At 51.6% G+C, this 21,005-nt stretch overlaps 1 protein-coding gene across 1 annotated transcript in view; it reads left to right on the forward strand.

The window, feature by feature from the left end:
* Positions 1–19,822, forward strand: part of CA5A (carbonic anhydrase VA, mitochondrial) — a 42,521-nt gene extending 22,699 nt beyond the window's left edge. The window contains exons 3-7 of the mRNA XM_008581050.1: positions 6,113–6,231; positions 8,887–8,982; positions 9,136–9,198; positions 16,820–16,975; positions 19,566–19,822. Of these exons, the coding sequence (XP_008579272.1) occupies positions 6,113–6,231; positions 8,887–8,982; positions 9,136–9,198; positions 16,820–16,975; positions 19,566–19,727 (596 nt within the window). The 3' untranslated portion in view covers positions 19,728–19,822. The remainder of the gene's footprint in view (positions 1–6,112; positions 6,232–8,886; positions 8,983–9,135; positions 9,199–16,819; positions 16,976–19,565) is intronic.
* The last annotated feature ends 1,183 nt before the right edge of the window (positions 19,823–21,005 follow it).

A 21,005-nucleotide genomic window follows, 5' to 3' on the forward strand; every position in this document is an offset into this window, starting at 1 on the left:
GGGTTACGATCCCCTTACCGGTCAAAAAAAAAAAAAAAAAAAAAAAAGAATATTGAGTCTTGGCTGCAGAGAGAGAAAACAACCTATGCAAAGCCATACCACGTGAAACCAGGATTTGAGCCCAGGTTTGCCTGGCTTTCAAACCTGAGCCAGCATGTGATGTTCTTAGAGTTCAACTCCCACGAGCAGTCTCCATTCCCTCATTTCAGAGTCCTGGGGGTGGGGGCTCAATATACTCCCCAGCACTGACCACGTGTGACCACTGGCTGTGGCTTTTACCTGCCTGGAGAGAATTACAAAGTCTTTCCCGGTCCAGGGAACACAGAGAAACTCCTTATAGCTATAAGCTATAAGCTATAAGCACTTTATAGCTTTGGAACATTAGTTAAATCTCAGAGTGGCACCAAGAACAGGCTGATCCTTTGCTACAGCGTGTCTCAGACTTCTCTTGTACTAATTTTAAGCCTTAAGACAACCATGCCTGCCGAAAGCCTGCTTATCCTGGTAAAAGCCCTGAACTACAAGCAGGTGGCTATTAACAGTGTCTGTCATAATAGCAGAGACAATATTATCTGGGCCAGCACCTTGCCTCATGGAGTCAGCCTCAAACGTCATCTGTTATTATATCTGGAGGGCCTGGCAATCTCTGATGCAATTGCCCAATTATATCTCAATGAGCTGGTTCAGATGAGCCTGGTGGTGGAGAATGCAGGGGGTGATGAGTAGCTACTGCCGCTCTGTGGACAAGCCTTGTTGACAGCAGGTGCTGGGGGCTGGGGGTGGCAGCTAAAGGCCCCCTGCTCATAAATTGTACTTGCCTTTTATTTTTTTAATTAAAGGAAATTGCCCTGCCACTGTATTGTCATTATGAAAAGTCACTTTGAGATTATTTTATCCAGGGCTGCAGGCTTAAATTGGGTTCCTAACTTTACTGGCAAGAAAAGTGGTAGAATTTGGCTCGAACCTTGCCACAAAAGCTGAGGAGCTAGACCATACAGCAGACCTGGGCTGGGCTCGCCATGTAGCCTGGGGCAGGCAACTTCAATTTCATCTCAAGGTTGGGATCACAGTGCCCGTTCTGCAGGGTCGTTGTGCAGAGCTGACCTCATAGGGAGCATAAAGCTCTCTGCACAATGCCCAGTATATAGCGGGCACTCAATAAATGCTAGCTGGTCAGCTAGTTGCACTCATAGCATGCACTAAGTGTTCTCCATCCCAGGCAATTACACGAGCTGATGGATGGGACACACAGTGCCCAGGGTATGAGAGACGCTGGCCAGGGAGAACTTCTATCCCTTAGCTATTTCATCCCATAGAGACAGGTCAGCGGCTCCTGTTTTGTTTTTCTTTGAGTGCTTCCTACATGCCAGGCTTGTGCTAAGTATTTGCATTTCGCATGTGACTTAATCCTAAGAACAGCCCTGTCGAGTAGGTTCTAGGATCATCCCCACTTCACACATAGGGAAACTGAGGCTAGACCAAGATCACACAGCTTGGAAGAGGTGGCACCAGCATCTGAACCCAGGTGTGACTCCAGACCCCACTCCTGAGCACTGTGCTGTGTTGTCTGCGGAAAGGGCGGCAAAAGGCTGCTTTCCAGTTTTTAAATAAATGCACTTGGCATTTTGCTGGTAGGCTGTCTGCTGGTCAGGTCTAATTTTGGAAACATTGTTACAGCGAGATTCTTCTGTTCCAACTTGAAAGGGGCTCAAGAGGTACAAATCTGAAACCTGATTTTTACTGAAGAGGCTGCTGTGTAATCAATACCTGCTGGTGCTCTTTAATAGAAAGGCTGTACTTTTTATTGGGTTGCTTTTCTCTTCTGAAATGTGTGCGTGAGGCTGAGAGGAGGCTTCATGCTGCGTCGGCCACATTGCTGGATTCCTGGTGGAACTCCACCAACTCGCCACTGGAGGCCGCTCCAACCCAGCCTGAGCTGTTCACTAGCCTCCAGAAAGCTCCGCCAGACCCAGACTCTTTTTCAAATGACCCTCCTAGAAGCTGGTGTTTCTCCTCTCCCTGTATTTTTGTTTGTGTGCGACAATGCTAGTGAGATACAGCAGCCTTTTGGGGGGTGTTTGTGAGCTCGCTTGGTCCCCAGCCTAGGGTAGCCTCTGTCTCAGTGAGTCCCTTGTTCAGATACAAAAACCAGACGCCGCCTGAACCAGCATGAGGGGTCTCGTGGTCTGGAGGCCCCATTGAAAAGGAACATTCCTTCCTGCAGTGGGCGGGCGCCCCAGGATTCAAAAGGACTGACTTCCATTTACATTTTCTTAGTCCAACAGGCTACTGTGTATCACTGAAGCAGCTAGACCAGGGAGTTCAAATGGTTAGCGCCTGCTTCCATAAAGAATTCCAGGAGGAAAGTTGGTTTGCTCAGTGGGTGAGAGCATGGGGTTGACAACACCAAGATCCAGGATTCGATCCCTATACTGGCAAGCTGCCAAAAAAAAAAAAAAAAAAAAAAATTAGTACTAGCAACAGCCTGTTGTTGGGAAGAGCACAGAGCCATGCTCCATGGGCTCCAAGCCTGCTGGGAGGTGGCCTTGGGAAAGTCTTCTAACTTGCAGATGCATGTGCAGCTTTTTACCTGCCAAAGGGAGTAACGCTCCATGCTCACAAGTCCCTTTGGTTCCCAACAGGCTCCTCTTCCTGGCTCTCTGCTTGTTGGGACAATCTGGGGAGTGACTTTTCTACGAAGTTTTGGTTGGTAGAGATCTGGCAGACACCCAGCTAATGCTGGATTTACACCTGGAGATACCATGTCTGTGCCCACACAGAATCACAGAATGCTTGAGCTGGAAGGAACATTTAGCTAGTGATTCTTTTTTTATATAGATGAAGGAGCTAAATCCCTGAAAGGTTATCTAATGTACAGTCACCACCATCGTCAGCATCAGCACCTGACAAACACTTTACAATTGTTTTTTCTGCCATTGTCTCAGTTTATCCTGCCAACATTCCTTATTTTACAGGTGGAGAGGCTCAGGCTCAGAGAGGCTAAGCTACTTGCCCAAGGTCACACAGCAAATTCGAGGTGGAGCCAAGTTGCTAATCTAGATCTCTAAGTAGTTCTGGTGTTCTGTGGATTTCCTAGAAAAACTGGATTCCACTGTAACACACAGCCCTGCTTACCTAAGACTGAGTGACTGGATGGATGTCAATACACTGACACATCCCACTCATTCACTCAGCCATTCACTCATTCATCCATCCTGTGGGGATTCTTGGGTACCTTGAAGGACCCTTTCCTGCACTAATGCTGTTGATACGATAATGAACCAGACAGAAATGCTTCCTGTCCTGGGAATGCTACTGAATACTCAACTCAGAGCCTCACAGACTGTGTCTACCAGTGTGTCCAGTGCAACTTGTGTGTGGCTTAAGTGAAGCCCCATCATACTTGCCTTCCAGGTAGTTCCAGCCCAGAAAAGACATGCGTGAGTATCCACATGGTTAACTCTTTTTTTTTCTTTTAAAAAGATGACCAGTAAGGGGATCTTAACCCTTGACTTGGTGTTGTCAGCACCACGCTCTCCCAAGTGAGCCACAGGTCGGCTTTCCACGTGGTTAACTCTTAACGAACAAGCATGTTTTGCACCTGAGAGGCAGACTCACTCCCTGGGTCACTAAGCCAGTGCATTTTGGTGCTACAAAGGCTCTGGGACCTGCAGTGCTGCAAACCCCCTTCCCACCATGGATCAGGCGCCGGGCATAAGTGAGCACAGAGATAACCACGCCTGAGTTTGGTGGCTCTGTGATTTCCTTAGGACATGTGTTGCACTTGGAAGGACCAAGTGGAAAAGGCACGGGTTTTGAGGTGAGACGTGGATTTGAATTCTGGTTCCCGCTGCTGCACCTCAGGGATTGCTGGCAGCCTACTTAACATCTCCTAGTAAATTAAAGCACAAAACTTCAAAGTCCACTTGGCTCACATGTCTTTATCCTTCAGAGGAAAAACAATCACCCTTTTGTATTTTTAGCTCTAGAAAGTCGCCATAAAGTCTTGCAATCCAAGCCCAAAAGGGAGTCATTCCTCTCCGCCTCTGCTCTCCCGTCTGTAGGATGGCTCCGTGTGGTGCCACTGCTGCCAGCAGGATAAGACTTTATTGTTTCCAGTGTTTTCATGTACCCACTGGGGGAAGGGGTATTTCTGTGTATTTCTTAAATTGAGATACACTTCATTGTGTCTATTTAAGGAGAATGAAGATTGCCTCATAATATCATAGGCTTTTAAAACTAGATGAAGCTCTGATGGAGTTCTCCATCCTTGCTTTCAAGTGAGGGAAGACAGAGAGAAACTCTGTGACTCGATCAAGTGCGTGTCCAGTCCAGGGCAGAATCCTGGGCAGAATCTGTTTCTGGTTTGCAGTTCAGTGCCTTCCACTACGAGTGCTTTCTACAGGGGAAAACCACCATTAGCTAGCAGGATGAGGGCACTTAAAAGGTTCATGGAAAAATAGAACTAAAAGATGATCTGAATCTTTCTACAAACTTTCTGAAGTGCCCTCGTATTTAATTCTCAGTGGCATCCATCATACCACTGAATAGTTTTCTCACTTTGCACAGATAGAGGTGTCGGCAGCAGGGAAGAGGGCGTGCTGAGCACTCCCCAGCAGTGGATGGGAAAGGCCATGCAGGACCACCCTCCAGTCCACTCTGTGGCTCTGCCAGAGTTTCCCAGACTGGTCCCGGCCATCCCAGCAGCACACCACCCTCGTTTCAATTAAAAGTGAGATATTGAATAGTTACCACATTTGTAGCAATTGTTAATGGAAATCTTCAGTGACGAGGTGCAGCTGGAGACAGGATAAGCCACATGCATCAGAGTCACGTGGGAGCTCATTAAAACACAGATTCCCAGCCCTGACCCTGAACCTATTAAAACAGAATCTCTGAGGATGGTAGTCACGAATCTGCAGTTTAGGGCCAGATCCTCAGTGATCAATGCTCGGTCGATGCTCACGTCTGAGCTTGTGTGTGTCAAGCCAATAGCTCTTGGGAAGGCCACACTGGGCCCCAGTGGCTGAGGAGGGCTGCCTGGAGGCCCACCTGTGAAGAGCAGCGGGCTCCAAGTGAGTATTCAGGGTGCCTTGGAAAGGAGTGTTCCAATAGAATTTGGTTGTGTAGTGGGACTAGGTTAAGCAGGGGCTGCATAGAGATCAGGACTGGTGGAAAATGTAGCATGTTGTATCTCAGAATTTGTTTATTTAAAAACGTTGTTCATTACATATTATTTTATGAAATTATTTGGTGCTAGGGTTTAAGCTGCTTACTTTTCAATTCAAAAGACATCTTTTTTTTTTTTAAAAAAAAGAAAAGTCTGGGGCCGGCCCGGTGGCGCACTGGATAGTGCGCCGCTTGGGAAGCGTGGCAGCGCTCCCGCCCGAGGGTTCGGATCCCACATACGGACCGGCTCCCGCTCACTGGCTGAGCGAGGCGTGGGAGCAACACCCAGGTTTGCAATCCCGTTGCCGGTCCCTGGTCCGGTACGGGGGCAACACTGAGGGTTGCGATCCGTTGCCGGACACGGAAAAAAAAAGACAAAAGAAAAAAAAAAAAATGTTCTCATCTATAAAACCTTTTTAGATTTTTTCTAAGCAGTTTTAGTGTCTCCCTTTTCTCAACTCCCTTTTGAATATTGTGTTTTTCTACACCAAGTCAAGGGTTAAGATCCCCTTACCGGTCATCTTTTAAAAAAATTAATTAATTAATTAATTTAAAAAAAAAAAAAAGAAAAGTCTGGAAACCTCATAGGACTGGTGTGCTTCTCAGAAACTCGCATCTGCCATATGGTAGCGTGCAGGGAGTTGCATCCCTTACTGCCACCTAGTTGCTGCGCTCGGATCCTGCTTCCATGCAAGCATTGACTGTGAAGCTACTGTGGGCTGGAGCTGGGCGGGGTGGCGCTGGGTGAGGTGATGGGGGAGAGGTGAACAGAACAGATGAGATCCCACCTTTCACGGAGCCTGCCTCTGAGTCTGTCATTTCAGCAATACATTGATCCATTGCTAGTGAAATCACGTAACTGAAGAGTAGACAGCACCGCAAGCAACACCACAGCCTGACGAAGAGTCAAACAACCTACACGTCTCACTGCTTTTTTTTCCAGGAATTAGTGGTGGGCCCTTGGAAAACCACTACAGACTAAGGCAGTTCCACTTCCACTGGGGATCAGCAAACGAGTGGGGCTCAGAGCACACGGTGGATGGCCGCGTGTACCCGGCAGAGGTTCGTAGACATCATCTAACAGCACGTATCTGAGTGCCTTCTATGTGCCAGGCTCTATTGCAGGGTGAACAGCCATCCCATTTACCCAGAGATGAAGGATTTCCTGGAAGCTGGGACTTTCAGTGCTCAAACCAGAACAGTTGACACCACCCCTCCCACTTAATCACACCACTTTCCTAAGAGGAGGGTACTATACACACTCGCATTTAACAGAAGAGGAGACTGAGGGTCTGAGTGGTTATGTAACTTGCTGAAGTCAAAGAGCTGGGATTCAAGAACAGAACCTGACCGCTTAGCTTCTCTCTCAGCTGTGTGCTTGCAATGATCATGGACGAGAGGCTTCACGAGGCCCTCTACTGAGAATCTGAAAGTCTTTACGATAGAGATCATCTTCTTAAAACAAAGGCATATTTTCAACATTCCAAAATGGGAGTCAGTGAAGAGAATGAGGATAGATGTTAGAAATTATTTTTTGTAGGTATGTTGGGGTGCTAAGCTGTGCCTTACAGATTTCCACCAACATTTTTTTTTCCTTTTTGCCTTTTTTACTGACCGGTAACGTGATCGCAACCCTCGGTGTCGCGCCCACACCATGCTCAGCCAGTGAGCGGGAACCGGTCTCCACATGGGATCCGAACCCTCGGCGGGAGCGCCGCCGCGCTCCCAAGCGGCGCACTCTCCAGTGCGCCACCGGGCCAGCCCCACCAACATTTTATTATGAAATTTTTCCAACTTACAAAAGAAATGAAAAGCACTATACGATGAGACTCCACGAGGTTGCCACCCTGACCCTGTGATGACTGTTTTGCCATATCGCTTTGTCACTTCTTTGTCCACCCACCCTTCATCCCATCCGCACACCAACCCACCTGACTCTTTGATGCATCTAAAGTCACGGACGGTTCCTGTTTAAACTTTTTGTTGTTGTTATAGAAATAATATTGTAGTTAAAATAGAACTAGAGGGCCGAGCCCGTGGCGCACTCGGGAGAGTGCGACGCTGGGAGCACAGCAGTGCTCCTGCCGCGGGTTCGGATCCTATATAGGTATGGCCGGTGCACTCACTGGCTGAGCGCGGTGCGGCCGGTCTCAGAAAGGACAAAAAATAAATTAATTAAAATAAATAAAATAGAACTAGAGTCTAGCCAAACCAAAAAATGAAAATCGCGTGTGGTCACAGGCTTGGAGATGAAGTCTGAGGACACTTTGTCATCAGGGGGTTACATCCATTGTTATCATTACACTCATTTACAAATAGTGACAGACACAGAGGGTGCCACGGTGGTGGCAGACCCTTCTCATTTAGTACAGACCTTCCATCTCAGGAACTCGGTGTCTGCAACTTCATTTCTAATGAACAGAGATTTTAACAAGGTTGTTGCAATTTATCAGTGCAGAAACAAGGTCAGAGAGCTTGGGGCCCACCAGGGGCTGTCCCTGAATCAGGCCGAGCAGGGCGGCTGGGCTCCCATGCTGGCCACACCTCTGGCCCAGTTGTAGAGTGTCATCGCTTGGGGGCAGGGGGCTTAGGAGGCGATACCTGCTCCACAGGTGGGGGCTGTAAAGGAGGAAGGCTGCAGCGGGGCTCGGGGAACAGCTGTCTCTACTTCTAGGACCTCTGGTACAGTGTTCCATCTAAGGTAACAGATGGGCAGGGAGAGACCACACCCACCCTGCTGTCCCAGATGCGCGTGGCTGGGAACACTGAGACTGGCTGGGAGTGAGGTGCCACATGGAGTGCATGTGGGGCCAGTGCCCTCAGCAGAGCCCCAGCCTCTCAGCAGGCTTCCTGTGCCCGTCCCGGTAGACTCAGGTCTTGGGTAGCTGCTTAGAAGAGCCCGTCCACAACCTACGTGCTTACAAGGAAATACGATGTACAGACACCTAGGCCCCTTCTAGGTAAGATCACATTCTATCTCAAGGATGCCCAGCCAGGGCCCAGGGAAACTGGACACAGCTCTGCCTCCCACTTGCTGGTGACTTAGAATGCCCTTGCCCAGCCCACGCCCTGACCCTGACTTAAATCCTTGTCATCTGGCCTCTTCCAATGCTGAGTTTGGACTGAATACCACAATCCCAGATCCATTTTCCTACCACAGGAAAACTAAAGGAGGGGAGTAAAATAAGGTACACAGGTAAAGTTCAAAGTCAGGTGCCAGACTGAGGAGCAGGTGCATATTTGGGACATCGTGACACAAAAAATTATTCATTGCTTAATGAAATTCAAAATTAACTGAGGACCCTGTGCCTTATGTGGTCATCCTCGTTCAAGGATAACTAAGAGGCAGCAAATAATCAAACTACCATTTCTATTTTATAAAAAAGTTAAAACAATCCTCTCCTTTTTCTGCACCAGGAAGACTAAGGCTCTTACTCCCTGTGGCTTTGGCCACATTTGGGAGCTCCAAAGACATCTGCGCTGCTGGCCGTCTGCACACCCGGCCACAGCCTCTCCATGACAAATAGATCAGCTGTACAGAGGGGACATGACTATATTTGCTGTGTCATGATCCGTTTGCCAAAGACATCTGCGCTGCTGGCCGTCTGCACACCCGGCCACAGCCTCTCCATGACAAATAGGTCAGCTGTACAGAGGGGACATGACTGTATTTGCTGCGTCATGAACCATTTAAATTCTCTTTCTGCTGTGTTTCAGCTGCATTTGGTTCACTGGAATTCTGTGAAATACCCAAACTACAAGGAAGCTGTCGTGGGAGAGAACGGCTTGGCTGTGATCGGCGTGTTCTTAAAGGTGATGCGCGCTTGGGCGTAGCTTTCCTGGTGAAACTGCGGTGTGCGGGGACTGAGGACGGCTTGTCAGACTTGGTCTGTTGGCAGAGACGTGTGCTTTCCATCCCATCTGCTGCCTTTCCGAGTTAACATTCCGGCTGTCCGTGCTGTGCAGGTGGGGGCCCGTCATCCCACGCTACAGAAGCTGGTGGACATCTTGCCAGCAGTGAAGCATAAGGTAAGCGTGTGTTTTGAAATTGGCATAATTTGACCAGCAAAATTGCTTCGAGTGTGGCTCATTCGCAAAGAAAAATAAGCAGGTTAGCGGAGCGCGATTCCAGATCTGCAAACGGAAGTGGATGGGTCCAGTTCAAGTCAGGTCCCAGCTGGGCTGGTGGCTCTGTGGCTTCAAATGAGTCACTGCTGTTCTCAGGGCCCTATTTGCTCCTCAGTAGCATCAAGGTGTTAGGCTCAACTGGGGTTCCCCAAAATTCAGCCATTCAGGCAATAGTTTGAAGAGTTTGGACACACCTGCCTGCCACTCGAACTCCTATTTGCGTTTTCTAATAGTTTTAATTGGTTTGCTCAAACATTTTTAGCTTTGTCCTGGGCAATGACATCCACTAGTGATAAAGTTTGTTTTAAAGCAGGTTGAAGTATGGGGCCGGCCCGGTGGCGCACTGCGCTAGTGCGCCGCTTGGGAAGTGCTGAGGCGCTCCCACCGAGGGTTCGGATCCCACATACAGACCGGTTCCCGCTCACTGGCTGAGCGAGGCACGGGGGCAACACCGAGGGTTGCGATCCCGTTGCTGGTCCCGGTCCGGTACGGGGACAACACTGAGGGTTGTGATCCGTTGCCAGACACGGAAAAAGACAAAAAAAAATAAATAAAAAAAAAAAAAATAAAGCAGGTTGAAGTAAACAGCTTACTGTTAACACTTGGTAGCGTTGACCCGTGCACCACCCAGCACGCCCTTTGGGCAAGAACTTAAGAGGGTCTCCATCCCAGGAGACCCCGGAGCCCGGGAAGGAGGGAGGCTGCCCAGGCCCGCCGGCCAGCTGTAACAGGGCCAGGCTCAGCCTGCACGTCTTCCCTGCTCTCTTTGTACACCCTGCTGTGCTCAGTGCACCTCCAAAGGATGACAAGGGTAATCATGTCGCTTTTCTCCAAGATCAGCTGAGAAAGGACTTTGATGGAGGATTGGAAATTCCAAAGAAGTTTGGTTTATTTATTCAGTACCAAACAAAAGAATTCAGGGCGGGAGGAGTCTATGCGGCCCTCAGACGTGGGGATGGACGAGGCTTCAGCCTGTCCTAACAATGGTGTGCGCTGCTGCAGGTGGAAACGGGGAGCAAGGGGGGTCCTTCCTCACCCACTCGCAGGAGCTGTTTGATCTGTGCCCTGCTGTCCCCTTGAAGTTGACTCCAGGCCAGCCTCATGGGACTGAGACCAGATCACCCCCGCTGCTCCGTCTGCCGGCTCAGGAACTCCTCAAGGCCACAGTGCTGGCAGCCCCGGTGCCCCATCCTCTTCCTCGCTGGTCCTCAGCCAGAGTAAACCTGGATGAGGATGTTTTCCAGCCAGTGTCCACCTCCCGGTGGGAGAGAAAAGCGCTGGCCGTGAAGGCCTGTTTGCTCAGGGGTCTGTTTCCTTCCCTGGAAGGCTCTGGAGCTTCTCCCCTGTGGACTGACTCAAACTGCAGGGAGAAATGGTGTCACGGGGCGAGAAGGAGGCGCTGTCTGGGATGCAGTCCTGGTCCTGATGCTGATCCCTGGGCCTCAGTCTCCCCACCTGATGAATAAGAGAGTTAGACTCTTAAGAGATAAAGGCCAGCCTTGGAGGGTCAGGGAACGGGAAGAGACTTGAAGGATGTCTACACAGCGGTTCCTGGTCCCAGAGCCTGGGAGTTTCCACTGCAGCCTGGTGTATAATGGAGCCCCTCAGTCAGACTCTCTGGGTTCAAAGCCTTGATCCACCACTTCCGAGCCGTGTGACTTTGGGCAGTGACTCAACCTCTCTGAGCCTCAGCTTCCTCATTTGTAAAGTAGAGCTATTAATAGTGTACATACCAGAGCGTCATTATCAGGATTAAAATGATGGCACAGTAGTGCCTGATCCTCAGTAGAGTGTTCAACTGGGTGTAGGCACCAGCGGTGCCTGAGTAAAGGACAGGGCTCCCTTCTGCTGCCGTGCATGGGGCACTGCTGCACAGGACAGCATGCAAGCCCTCCAGCTGTGTCGCTGAGCTCAGAGCAGTCAGCTGGCTCTACCCTGTGGGAGCCTGTGGAACCTTAAGATGATGGCCCTGTGATGGAAAATGCTGGAAGCATGGTTGAGTCCAGCTCCCTCTTTGGAGGGCTGCACAGGGCAGGGTGAAGGTGGTGTGGGAGCAGGCATGGGGCTGGGCAGCCTCGACTTCAGATTCCAGCTCTGCCACTCACCCCTTGAGGACCTGGCAAGTCCCTCTCCCCAGGGATGGGTCACTCCGCGGCTTTAGGCTCCTTTCCAGGTTTTCTGTGGTTGAGGAACAAACCACCCTGAAACCACAGCCTTTGTCACCAACTCTCCCAGTCTAGGCTAGACTGGGTTTGGCTGGGACTGGGGGTCTCCCTGGGCACCAGGGCCAGGCAATTTAATCAGCAGGGACCCTGTGTGGCCTCCTCCATGGTTGTCTCCCAGCGTGGCAGCTCAGGGTGGCCAGCTTCCATGTGGCGCTCAGGGCTCAGGGCACATGTCTGGAAAAAGAGCCAGGTGACTCAGTATCCCTTTTGTGCCCTGGCTTCCAAAGTCATGCAGCATCACAGTTGCCACTTTCCACCCACCACACCAGCCACAGGCACCTGCCCAGGTGAAGGGGAGGAGATGTCACCCCCCATCTTGGGGGGGTGGCAAAGAATGGCAGCACTCCATGTGGATGGTCTCAATTTTCCACATATGCTGAGGGTCAGTCCTGTGATTTACCCGCTTGTGCCATGGGGAAACCAAAGCTCAGAGAGGTGAGGGGACATGCTGCTGGGCACACACCAGTGGGTGAGGAGTTAGTTTTTAAACCCAGAGAGTGGAATGCTCCAGCCTGAACTCCCAACTGTGAGGCCATCCCAGCTCCCACGTGAGATCAGAACTCATGGTCTGAACCCCAAAGCTCCTGCAGGGGGGAAGGGCTGCACCTTTCTGAGTTTTCCAGCAGCTTAGAAGGAAACACATCAGTGTCCGTCAAGTAGAAATAAACCAGGCACTGTCCAGAAGCCCAGGCCACGGCCCCTCAGCCCCGTCTGAAGGCCGTGGCTCACCAGAGGCCATCCACGTTCCCTCAACTCCCACCATTCAGGCACAGCCCAGCATGGCCCATGACCTTGGGCAGACAACCCCGGGACTGAGACCCTGAGGCTTCGCCTTTGACCCTCTTGCACGGCCAGCAGTTTTGGCAAAAACTCCCCATGGAGGGTCCCCAACCCCACATGCCCAGGAGGAGCTCCCTGCAAGCCCAGGCTGCTGGGGCCACCCCATGCCTCCTGCCTTTCCAGTAGTCGGGGCTGCAAGGGGATCGGCCACCTTGTTGGTGGAAACAGCCCACCAGGCCCGAAGGGTCAGGGGCAGCTCCTTGCTCTCCTGGAGGCTCCTTGGCTCCAGCAGCAGCCGCGGCAGGCGCTGAGCCCCACCCCTCCATGACACGGGTGCTGCTGGAAGCACCTCACGGCCCCGAGCCCTTCATGATGCCACACCCCCCGTCCTCACTTGGGGAAACTGAGGCTCCCAGAGGACAAGGCAGGAGCAGAGTTAGGCTCTGTGGGGCTTGACACAAGCTGTGTCCTCTTTGAAGAAGGAAGACAAAACTTGGAATAAGAGAGTAGGCTCGGGGCTGCTGTGGTGAGCATTGTGGCAGCTTTCAAACGTCATTTTCCAGGGCTGCTGGTGAGCCCGGCTGTTTAGAGCGTGGTGCTGATAACACGAGGGTCCAGAGTCCGATCCCTGCACCGGCCAGCCGCCAAAACTCAAATAAAATATTGTTTTCCAAAGTGACTCAAGTCAGTGCCTTTTGTCCCCACCCCTTCTGCAAGGCGTGTCATATATGCGTAATCCAGTTGTCATGATCTGCGCTCCATCTGGATTCCTCCAACACCTGGGCTGAGTTTTTAAAATTTGCAACATCATGTCGCTCTGTGGCATAGAGTTCAGTCAGTTTGACAATGCTGAGTCCTGTACCCACCACCAAGAACCCTTCAGGATGCCACCCCCACCTGAGCACTACGTCCTGCAGCCCTTTTAGTGTCACCTGCCCGCGCCCTACCCCTTGGTGACCGCTGACCAGTTTCCGCCCCTTGGGTTTTGCCTTTTCTCCCTGTTGCTATCCTCCCTTCTGGGTGGATTGCAACTCCTTGAGCCTCCCCACCTCCTGTGGTTTTGGAAGTGCACAGGTGGAAAGGTGGGACGCAACTCCTTGACCCTCTTTCAACAGCAAAGACGCACAAAGCAGGCACCTTTTTACAATGAGCTGGCCCATCCACCCTCTCGCAATGACAGGATGGCCTAGACCACGTCCCTGGGCTCCCAGCGTCACATCCCAGCCACCTGCGCTGACCAGATGCACAAAGTCAGGGCGTGACTTGCTCTGGGGCCCCAAGGGAGAGCAGCATTGTGCAACCACGTGGCTCTGATGCATGTTAGAGATGGAACACAGCTCCTGGGGATGATGCTGGAAGGATACAGATGGCCTCTTTCTGGCCACAAGCTGTGGGATCCCCGCAGCCCTGGGGAGGGAGGAAAGAGCCCAAACCTCGGAATGGGCCAGAGCTCCATGGCATCTGGGCTCTGCCAGTCTGATGACGTGGCTTTGGGCAAGTCATTGGTATCTGTCTTACTTCCTTCATAAACAATGTAGAAATACTTCTCAAAGGTTCTTCAGAAAATTTAAGGTAGTAGCCGCAGAAGGTGCTGGCATGCTGGCACCTGTAGGTGGGTGGGCAGGAGGGGACTCCTGTTTTACTGCACACTGCTTGTCCTCTCTGCACGCTGTCCCACATGGTCTCAAGTGTGTGTGCAACTGTTCCTCTCAAAAACTGACTAGACCACGCCATGGAATTTTACTCAGTGGTGAAAAAGGAGCAAGGAACAAATATACCCCAGCACAGACAAACCTCGAAAACATGCAGAGCAGAAACAGCCTGTCACAAAAATCTAAGTCTTATGTGACTCAGTTCATGTGAAAGTCTAGGATAGGAAACCCACAGAGACTGAGAGCCTGTGTGTGTGTGTGCGTGTGGGGGGTGGTTAGAGAGTGAAGCTTAGAGAGCCTAATGGGTTTCTCTTTGCAGTGACGAAATGTTCTGAAAGAGGCTGTGGCGATGGCCACATGGCTGTGAAACACACAGAGCCGTGGAACCGTGCAGCTTGAGTGGGTGAATCGTGTGGTCTGTGCATTCTGCCTCAGAATGCTGTGTTCACCCCCTAGCCAGGTGATCAGTAGTGACCCGAGCAGCTGGCACACTGAGGGAAGTGTGCGTGTCTGGGTGAGTCCACCCACTACCTTCCTGCTGGTCGCTAGACTAACGTCTCCCCATTTTTGATGGGTGAATGTCAGCAGGTTGGACACATGCCTGGGTTGTCTGTCGGCCAAGTAAAGGTGATTTAGGTGAGCAGGGAGGCCATCTTCCTTGGGGACAGGGAGTCACTTTGTGCTGGAACTTCCCCCACAGTGGCACATGGGGACGGGTCCAGAGCAAATGCTCAGTTTTGGCAGTGCTGCCAGGCCCGGCCTCTCGGCCTTTCAGACTCACTTGCTTTACAAAGGTGACAGCGGAGGCCACTGTCCTGGGGCCTGCTAATCTGAAGGGTCCCCAGGGGTCCTCTGCGTGATTTAGGTGAGCAGGGAGGCCATCTTCCTTGGGGACAGGGAGTCACTTTGTGCTGGAACCTCCCCCACAGTGGCACATGGGGACGGGTCCAGAGCAAATGCTCAGTTTTGGCGGTGCTGCCAGACCTGGCTTCTCGGCCTTTCAGACTCACTTGCTTTAAAAGGTGACAGCGGAGGCCACTGTCCTGGGGCCTGCTAATCTGAAGGGTCCCCAGGGGTCCTCTGCTCTCTGGCAGAGCCTGCTGGGTGCTGTGGGTTTGTGTGGACACATGGTGTTCAAGACGGTCTCGCTTCCTCTGCACACTTGTGGGCACTGTGCTGGGCGGTGTCCGGGGAGCAGCCAGGCTGCTGTTTCTGCCTCTGCTGAGGTGGATTTTTTAAGGGGTCCCAAGTCCCAGGGAGAAGCAGAGGTGTCCCCTTTACTTATTCCAGCCATATCGCCTCTCACTGTTCCTCGTACTCATCTGGCCGCACCTGTCTCAGGTGCACGGCTGTGGTGACACCACAACACTTTCTCCTCCTCCTCCGTGTCTGTCCTCAAACGCCAGCATCTCAGCGAGGCCTTCGGGGCCACCCTTTTCAAACCCCAGCCACCTCGCTCAGTTCTTCACCGCACTCCCCACTGTCCTCCTCATGGAGGGGGTACCCCAGGTGCTTTGCTCATTTATTTTGCGTGCTGTCCACCAGCTCCACGAAGGCAGGTGGTTCTGCCTGCCTCGTTTCCTCTGCATCTCCGGTGCCAAGGCAGGGTCAGGTTCACCGCAGCATTCACAAACAGTTGTGAATGGATGGCTGGACGGCTGGATGGCTGGACGGCTGGATGGCGGTGGCATCCCAGTGGAACCCAGAAGCAGGCTTCTCCCTGTGATTTATAAAACACAGAAAGCAGGCAATGTATGGACTTTGAACAAAGGGCCCCCAAGCAGGGGACGTGCTGATGTGAGCGTGTCTTGGAAGGAGACAGAGAGCTTGGCACACGACGGTCAAGAACAAGGCCGGGCATCAGTCCCACCTACTCCCGTGAGAAGGAGAATCCTGCAGTGACAGCCCAGGGAGTCCTCCTGCGTGCGCACAGCACCACGGTCCTATGTCGGGGCTGCTTGAGAGAGAGCGATCAGCTGTGTTAAAAGTGTTAGATTATCTGGTACAGCTGCTGTGGAAAACGTGATGTTTCCTTTAAAATTAAAAATCGAATTATCATATGATTTAGCAACTCCACTTCTGGGCGTGCACCCCAAAGAACTGAAAGCAGGGTCCTGAGGAGGTATATTGTGCACCCGTTTTCACAGCAGCATTATTTGTAATAGCTGAAGGGTGGATGCGATCAGGGAACACAACGTGGTCCATCTGCACGATGGAATGTCATTCAGCCTTAAAAAGAAGGAAATTCTGACATATGCCACCACGTGGGAGAAGCTAGTGAAATATGGTTCATTGTGCCAAGTGAGGTGAGCCGTCATGGGAGAACACTGCATGGCGCCACTTGCGCGAGACCACAGCAGTCAGACGCCTCCACCCCACAGAGGTGGGAGCAGGAGGGGCCGGGCCGGGGCCGGTGGGTTTGCTGTTTAATGGGGACAGTTTCAGTTTGGGGAGATGAGAAATCTTTGGAGCTGGCTGGTGGCAGTGGCCACACTACAATGTGGATGCGCTTAATGCCCCTGAACTTAAAAATGGTCAGGATGGTAAACTTTGTGTTATGTATAGTTTGTCGCAGTAAAAAATGTGTAATATTTTCCCAGCCAAGTATACAAAAATGAATGACTTTAAAAGTTAAAATGTAGCATTTGGTGGCATCTTTCCTCCATAGAGAGGGTCACATTTTCTCATTACTGCTTCCAAATGTGTCTGCCAGGGCCCCAGAGCCTTTATCTCAGTGGATGTGCTGCCTTCCGTGCACCATGAGGCCCCACGCGCGGAGATAGGACAGAGCACCACTTCCGCTTCTTCCTGGATCTGCTCAGTGTCACTCGAGAGCTGACACAGCTGTGGTTCTTGGTCTCGCAGGGTGCACAGGTGGCCATGGGCCCCTTCGACCCCTCCTGTCTGCTGCCCACCTGCCGGGATTACTGGACCTACGCGGGCTCCCTCACCACCCCTCCGCTGAGCGAGTCGGTCACCTGGGTCATCCAGAAGCAGCCCATCGAAGTGGCTCAGGACCAGGTGAGCTGTGCCCGGACAGGCGTAAGAGGACTACAGGAGCGAAAGTCCTCTAGTTGGACAGTTTCATTAAGATATTATGAAACAGCATCATGGAATTTTATTCTCTAGTGCATTTTGGATGTTCCTGCACAAAAAGAATTTTCCAGTTGAAATAGGAGCTCGTTGAGATTGAAAAAAGGTTCTGATTATCACAGCTCTTCTTTTGATGTGGAGATATTAGTGAGAGAGAGAGAGAAGGAGAGAGAGGGACAGAGACAAAGAAAGGAGGAGGAGGGGTGAGGGAGGGCGGGCCTGACACGGGGAAACAGCGATGTCGTAGCAGTGTCCCGTGCACAGTGCTCCAGCGAGCAGGCATGGAAAACACCCCGTGCACGCAGGGTCCACCTAGGTCAGCACCTACTCCCCAACCACGTCGGGATGAAGTTGCTGTAAAAGCACAGAAGTGATGTGGCAACTGGCATGTGGTCCTCACCCATAACGGGACCTTAGTAAGTATTTGTAGGTGAAAACGTTAACCGAGAAAGGGATGTCATAAACGCAGTTGGAAAGCTGCTAGAGAAGGAGCATAGAGGGAGAAGACAATTTAGAGTTTGTTCCATGTCCTTGGATGACAGAGCAGTAAGAAATGTGGACGGTAGAGGATTTTCTGACACGCTGTGAGAAGAGACTCTGGGGCTATGTTTGCCTGGAGAAAAACGCAGATGGGTTGTGTTGATCAGCCATTGCGATGATGACACTGCGTAACAGCTACCCTGGAATGCAATGGCTCACACGCGCATTCATTGCTCCTGGGGGCTCTTGGGCTCCAGACGGCTCAGCTTCACAGAGGGCTGGGCTGGGGCGGGGCTGGGGCCGGTGTCTCTCACGCGCTGCGACCAGAGGCTGCCCAGGGCAGGTTCTCATGGTCAGCAACAGAAACGCCACAGACAAGCCACCTGCACAGCACACTCAGACCCTGCTCACGTCGGAGCGCTCACATCCCACCAGCCCAGGTGCGTCCCTCCGCGAGGCCAGAGTCAGGGGCGGGACGAGGCGAGTGTACATGTCCCGAGCAGCACCCCAGCATGTCACGTGGACACACACACTCGAAGTGAATTGTAGTTCTCCCAGGGCCATGGGTCTGCATTGGTTTTTATTTTCCTCCATTTTCTTATCTAATTATTCCAAATGTTTTCTAAAATGAATAGATAATACTTGTATACTTTTTAAAAGTGCAGGTATCTTGTTCTCTGGAAATCTGAAGAATGCAGAAGGTCTGTCTCTGGGGTTTAGAGTTTCAGGATGTGCAGTGAGCATGCAGCCACGTGCCCATCCCTGCCTGGGCAGACATTTCTCACCCGCCACAGCTGTATGCTGTGGTTCACATGTGCTCTCTCTGAGGCTCAGATAAGCTCTAGAGAGCCTTCCAGTCTCATGATTCTGTGAAAACGTTCCCTTATTTAAAAGTCACAGATGACGTCATTCGCTTTGAAAAGCTCACTTTGAGACGTGGGATGTGGGTTATTTGCCCCCAAGCCAGACCGTTACAGACACAAGGAAGGACTTGGTTGAAAAGTGGCCCCTTGTCACCAAGATCCCTTGTCATGTGTGTGACAAGTACCCATTCTGTGTCAGGTGCTGTACCACAGCATACAGCAGAGGGTGGGAGGGGTGGCCATGGAGGGGTGGGCAGAAATGAGACATTCGTCTCAGTGCACTGCCGTCTGGTGGGAAAATAGAAACATAAGCCAACAGTTGTAAGAGAGGGTGGCCAGGATTACACAGAAATGCACAGCAGAAGCCCCTTTCCTGGCCAAGGGAGCTGGAGGTCATGTGAGTGGGGAGAAAGTTGCCTTTCTGAGAGAGTCGGCAGCCTGTGCAGAGCGAGTGGGCACATGGCTGGGCGGGGAGACCGCACACACACACTGCACAGCCCCAGGGTGCTTCGTCCTCCCTGCAGGTCTAAACGTAACTAAGCGTGTGAGTTGTCCTCACAGAGTTCCTAGCCTGTTCTTAGAACACGTGAGATGATCTGTAAAAAATGGTCTTAGTTCTTTGAATGAAAAGTGAATCCCAGTGTTACTTTGGGATTTATATTATATGTATTAGTTATCTATTGCTATGTAACAAATGGCTCCAAAACCCAGTGGCTTACGAAAGCAACAATCATTTGTTATCTCTCAAAGTTTCTGCGGGGAGGGAATTGGGGTGGCTGGGCTTGCCATCTGTCATGGAGTTGTGGTCAGATGTCAGCTGGGGCTGCAGTTGTCTGAAAGTGTGACTAGGGCAGGAGGACTCATTCCCAAAGTTGGCCCAGTCAGTGGCTGTGGAGCAGGTGCTGGCTGTTGGCTGGGGCCTCAGTTCCTCTCCACGTGGCCTCTGCATGGGGTGGCTTGAGCACCTTTACAACATGGTGACTGGCCTCCCCCAGGGCAAGTGGCCCTAAAGACCAAGGGGAAAGCTGCCCTGAGCATCACACACCATCACTTCCACCATATTCTATTGGTCTCACAGGGATTCAGTGTGGGAGGGGACTGCACCAGCATGAGGGCCCCCGGGAGCTGGGCTGCTCGGTCCCTGCAGCAGGACCATCTGCTGCTCTCTATTCCAGCTGTCAGCATTCCGCAGCCTCCTGTTCTCAGCACCTGGTGAGGAAAGATGGACGATGGTGAACAACTACCGTCCCTTGCAACCCCTGATGAACCGGGAGGTCCGTTCGTCCTTCCAGGCCACTGAGGGGGCACAAGACCCCAGTATCAACTATCCACAGTAATAGGTAGAACTGACTTTGAAAAGAGGATGGTTATTTCTCAAGTTTTCCTTCTGATCACATGTGACTTCTGAAATTAAAGAGAGAGAAAGAAACCATTGTTTTAGTCAATGTACTTTTCAGTTTTAAGTGGAAGAAATCACGGCAAAGAAACTCGAGTCTGAAAGGGAACATAATATTGGGACGCAGGAGTATCTTGTGGGACCCAAGACAGGTGCGTGGCAGCCTCGGGGGGCCACACAAGCCACCACTAACCAAGGCTGTCACTCTCGGCCCACTTGGTGCCACTATCCTCTCTCCACGTGGTGTCCTCTGTTTCTCCACACCTGTGGCCACCCCAGAGTTCCCAGGCAGCACAGACAGGAACCAATGTCCTTCTTTCCCAGTTCCAAATTCCTTGGTGTATCAGTGTCCTGGGGCTGCTGTAGCAACTTTCCACAAATGTGGTGGCATAAAACAGCAGAAATGTCTTATCTCACAGGCACGAGGCCAGAAGTCGAGAATCAAGGTGTTGGCAGGGCTGGTTCCTTGGGAGGTTACAGGGGTGGATCCTTTCTGCCTCTTCCAGCTCCTGCCTCCCCCTTATAAGCACCCTTGTGATTATGTGGGACCCACCTGGATAACCCATGGTAATTGCCACATTGCAAGATACTTAACTAATCCCACCTGCAAAGTCCCCCAGGGCTTGCCACATGAGGTCACCTATTCACAAGTTCTGAGGAGTAGGGCATGGACATCTTTGGGGACCATTATTCTGCTGATCACAATCTCTAACTGTGAGACCCCTGGTGTTGGGAAAGGGTGGCGTGTGAGATGAGAGGGTCTCGAAGGTGCCTCCAGGGCAGTGCTGAGACAGGGAAACCAACACTCAACGTCCTTGCTGAAATTCCCCTCTGTTGTCATGCTCTTGAACTCTGGTTCCTAGCTCGGCCCCACCACACTAAGGAAAGGCCAGAATCCTGCTGGCTGACTCAGCCCCTTAAAAGCCTCTCCTGGAAGCTCCAGCCAGCGCCATCCACACAGGCAGCTAGGGAAGGGGGAGATGTTTTTAGTGCAGCACATTGCCTCTCCCCACCACACTTTCTTTCAGTTTCTGGATGGTGTGTTGATTTTTGTGCCACGGACTTCTGCAATGAGCTCCCCTGCAAAATGCCCACCTCAAGCGTCCTCCTGCATAGCTAACTTAGCCTTCTCTGACGGGGCTAAGTGCCCTGCCATGTTCTCTCCTAGCCCCCACTATTCACACTTCCCTCCTGCAGTTGGCTCAAGCCTCAAGGGGCA

The sequence above is a fragment of the Galeopterus variegatus genome, unplaced genomic scaffold (genome assembly GCF_000696425.1).
Source record: "Galeopterus variegatus unplaced genomic scaffold, G_variegatus-3.0.2 Scaffold2240, whole genome shotgun sequence".
Taxonomy (NCBI): domain Eukaryota; kingdom Metazoa; phylum Chordata; class Mammalia; order Dermoptera; family Cynocephalidae; genus Galeopterus; species Galeopterus variegatus.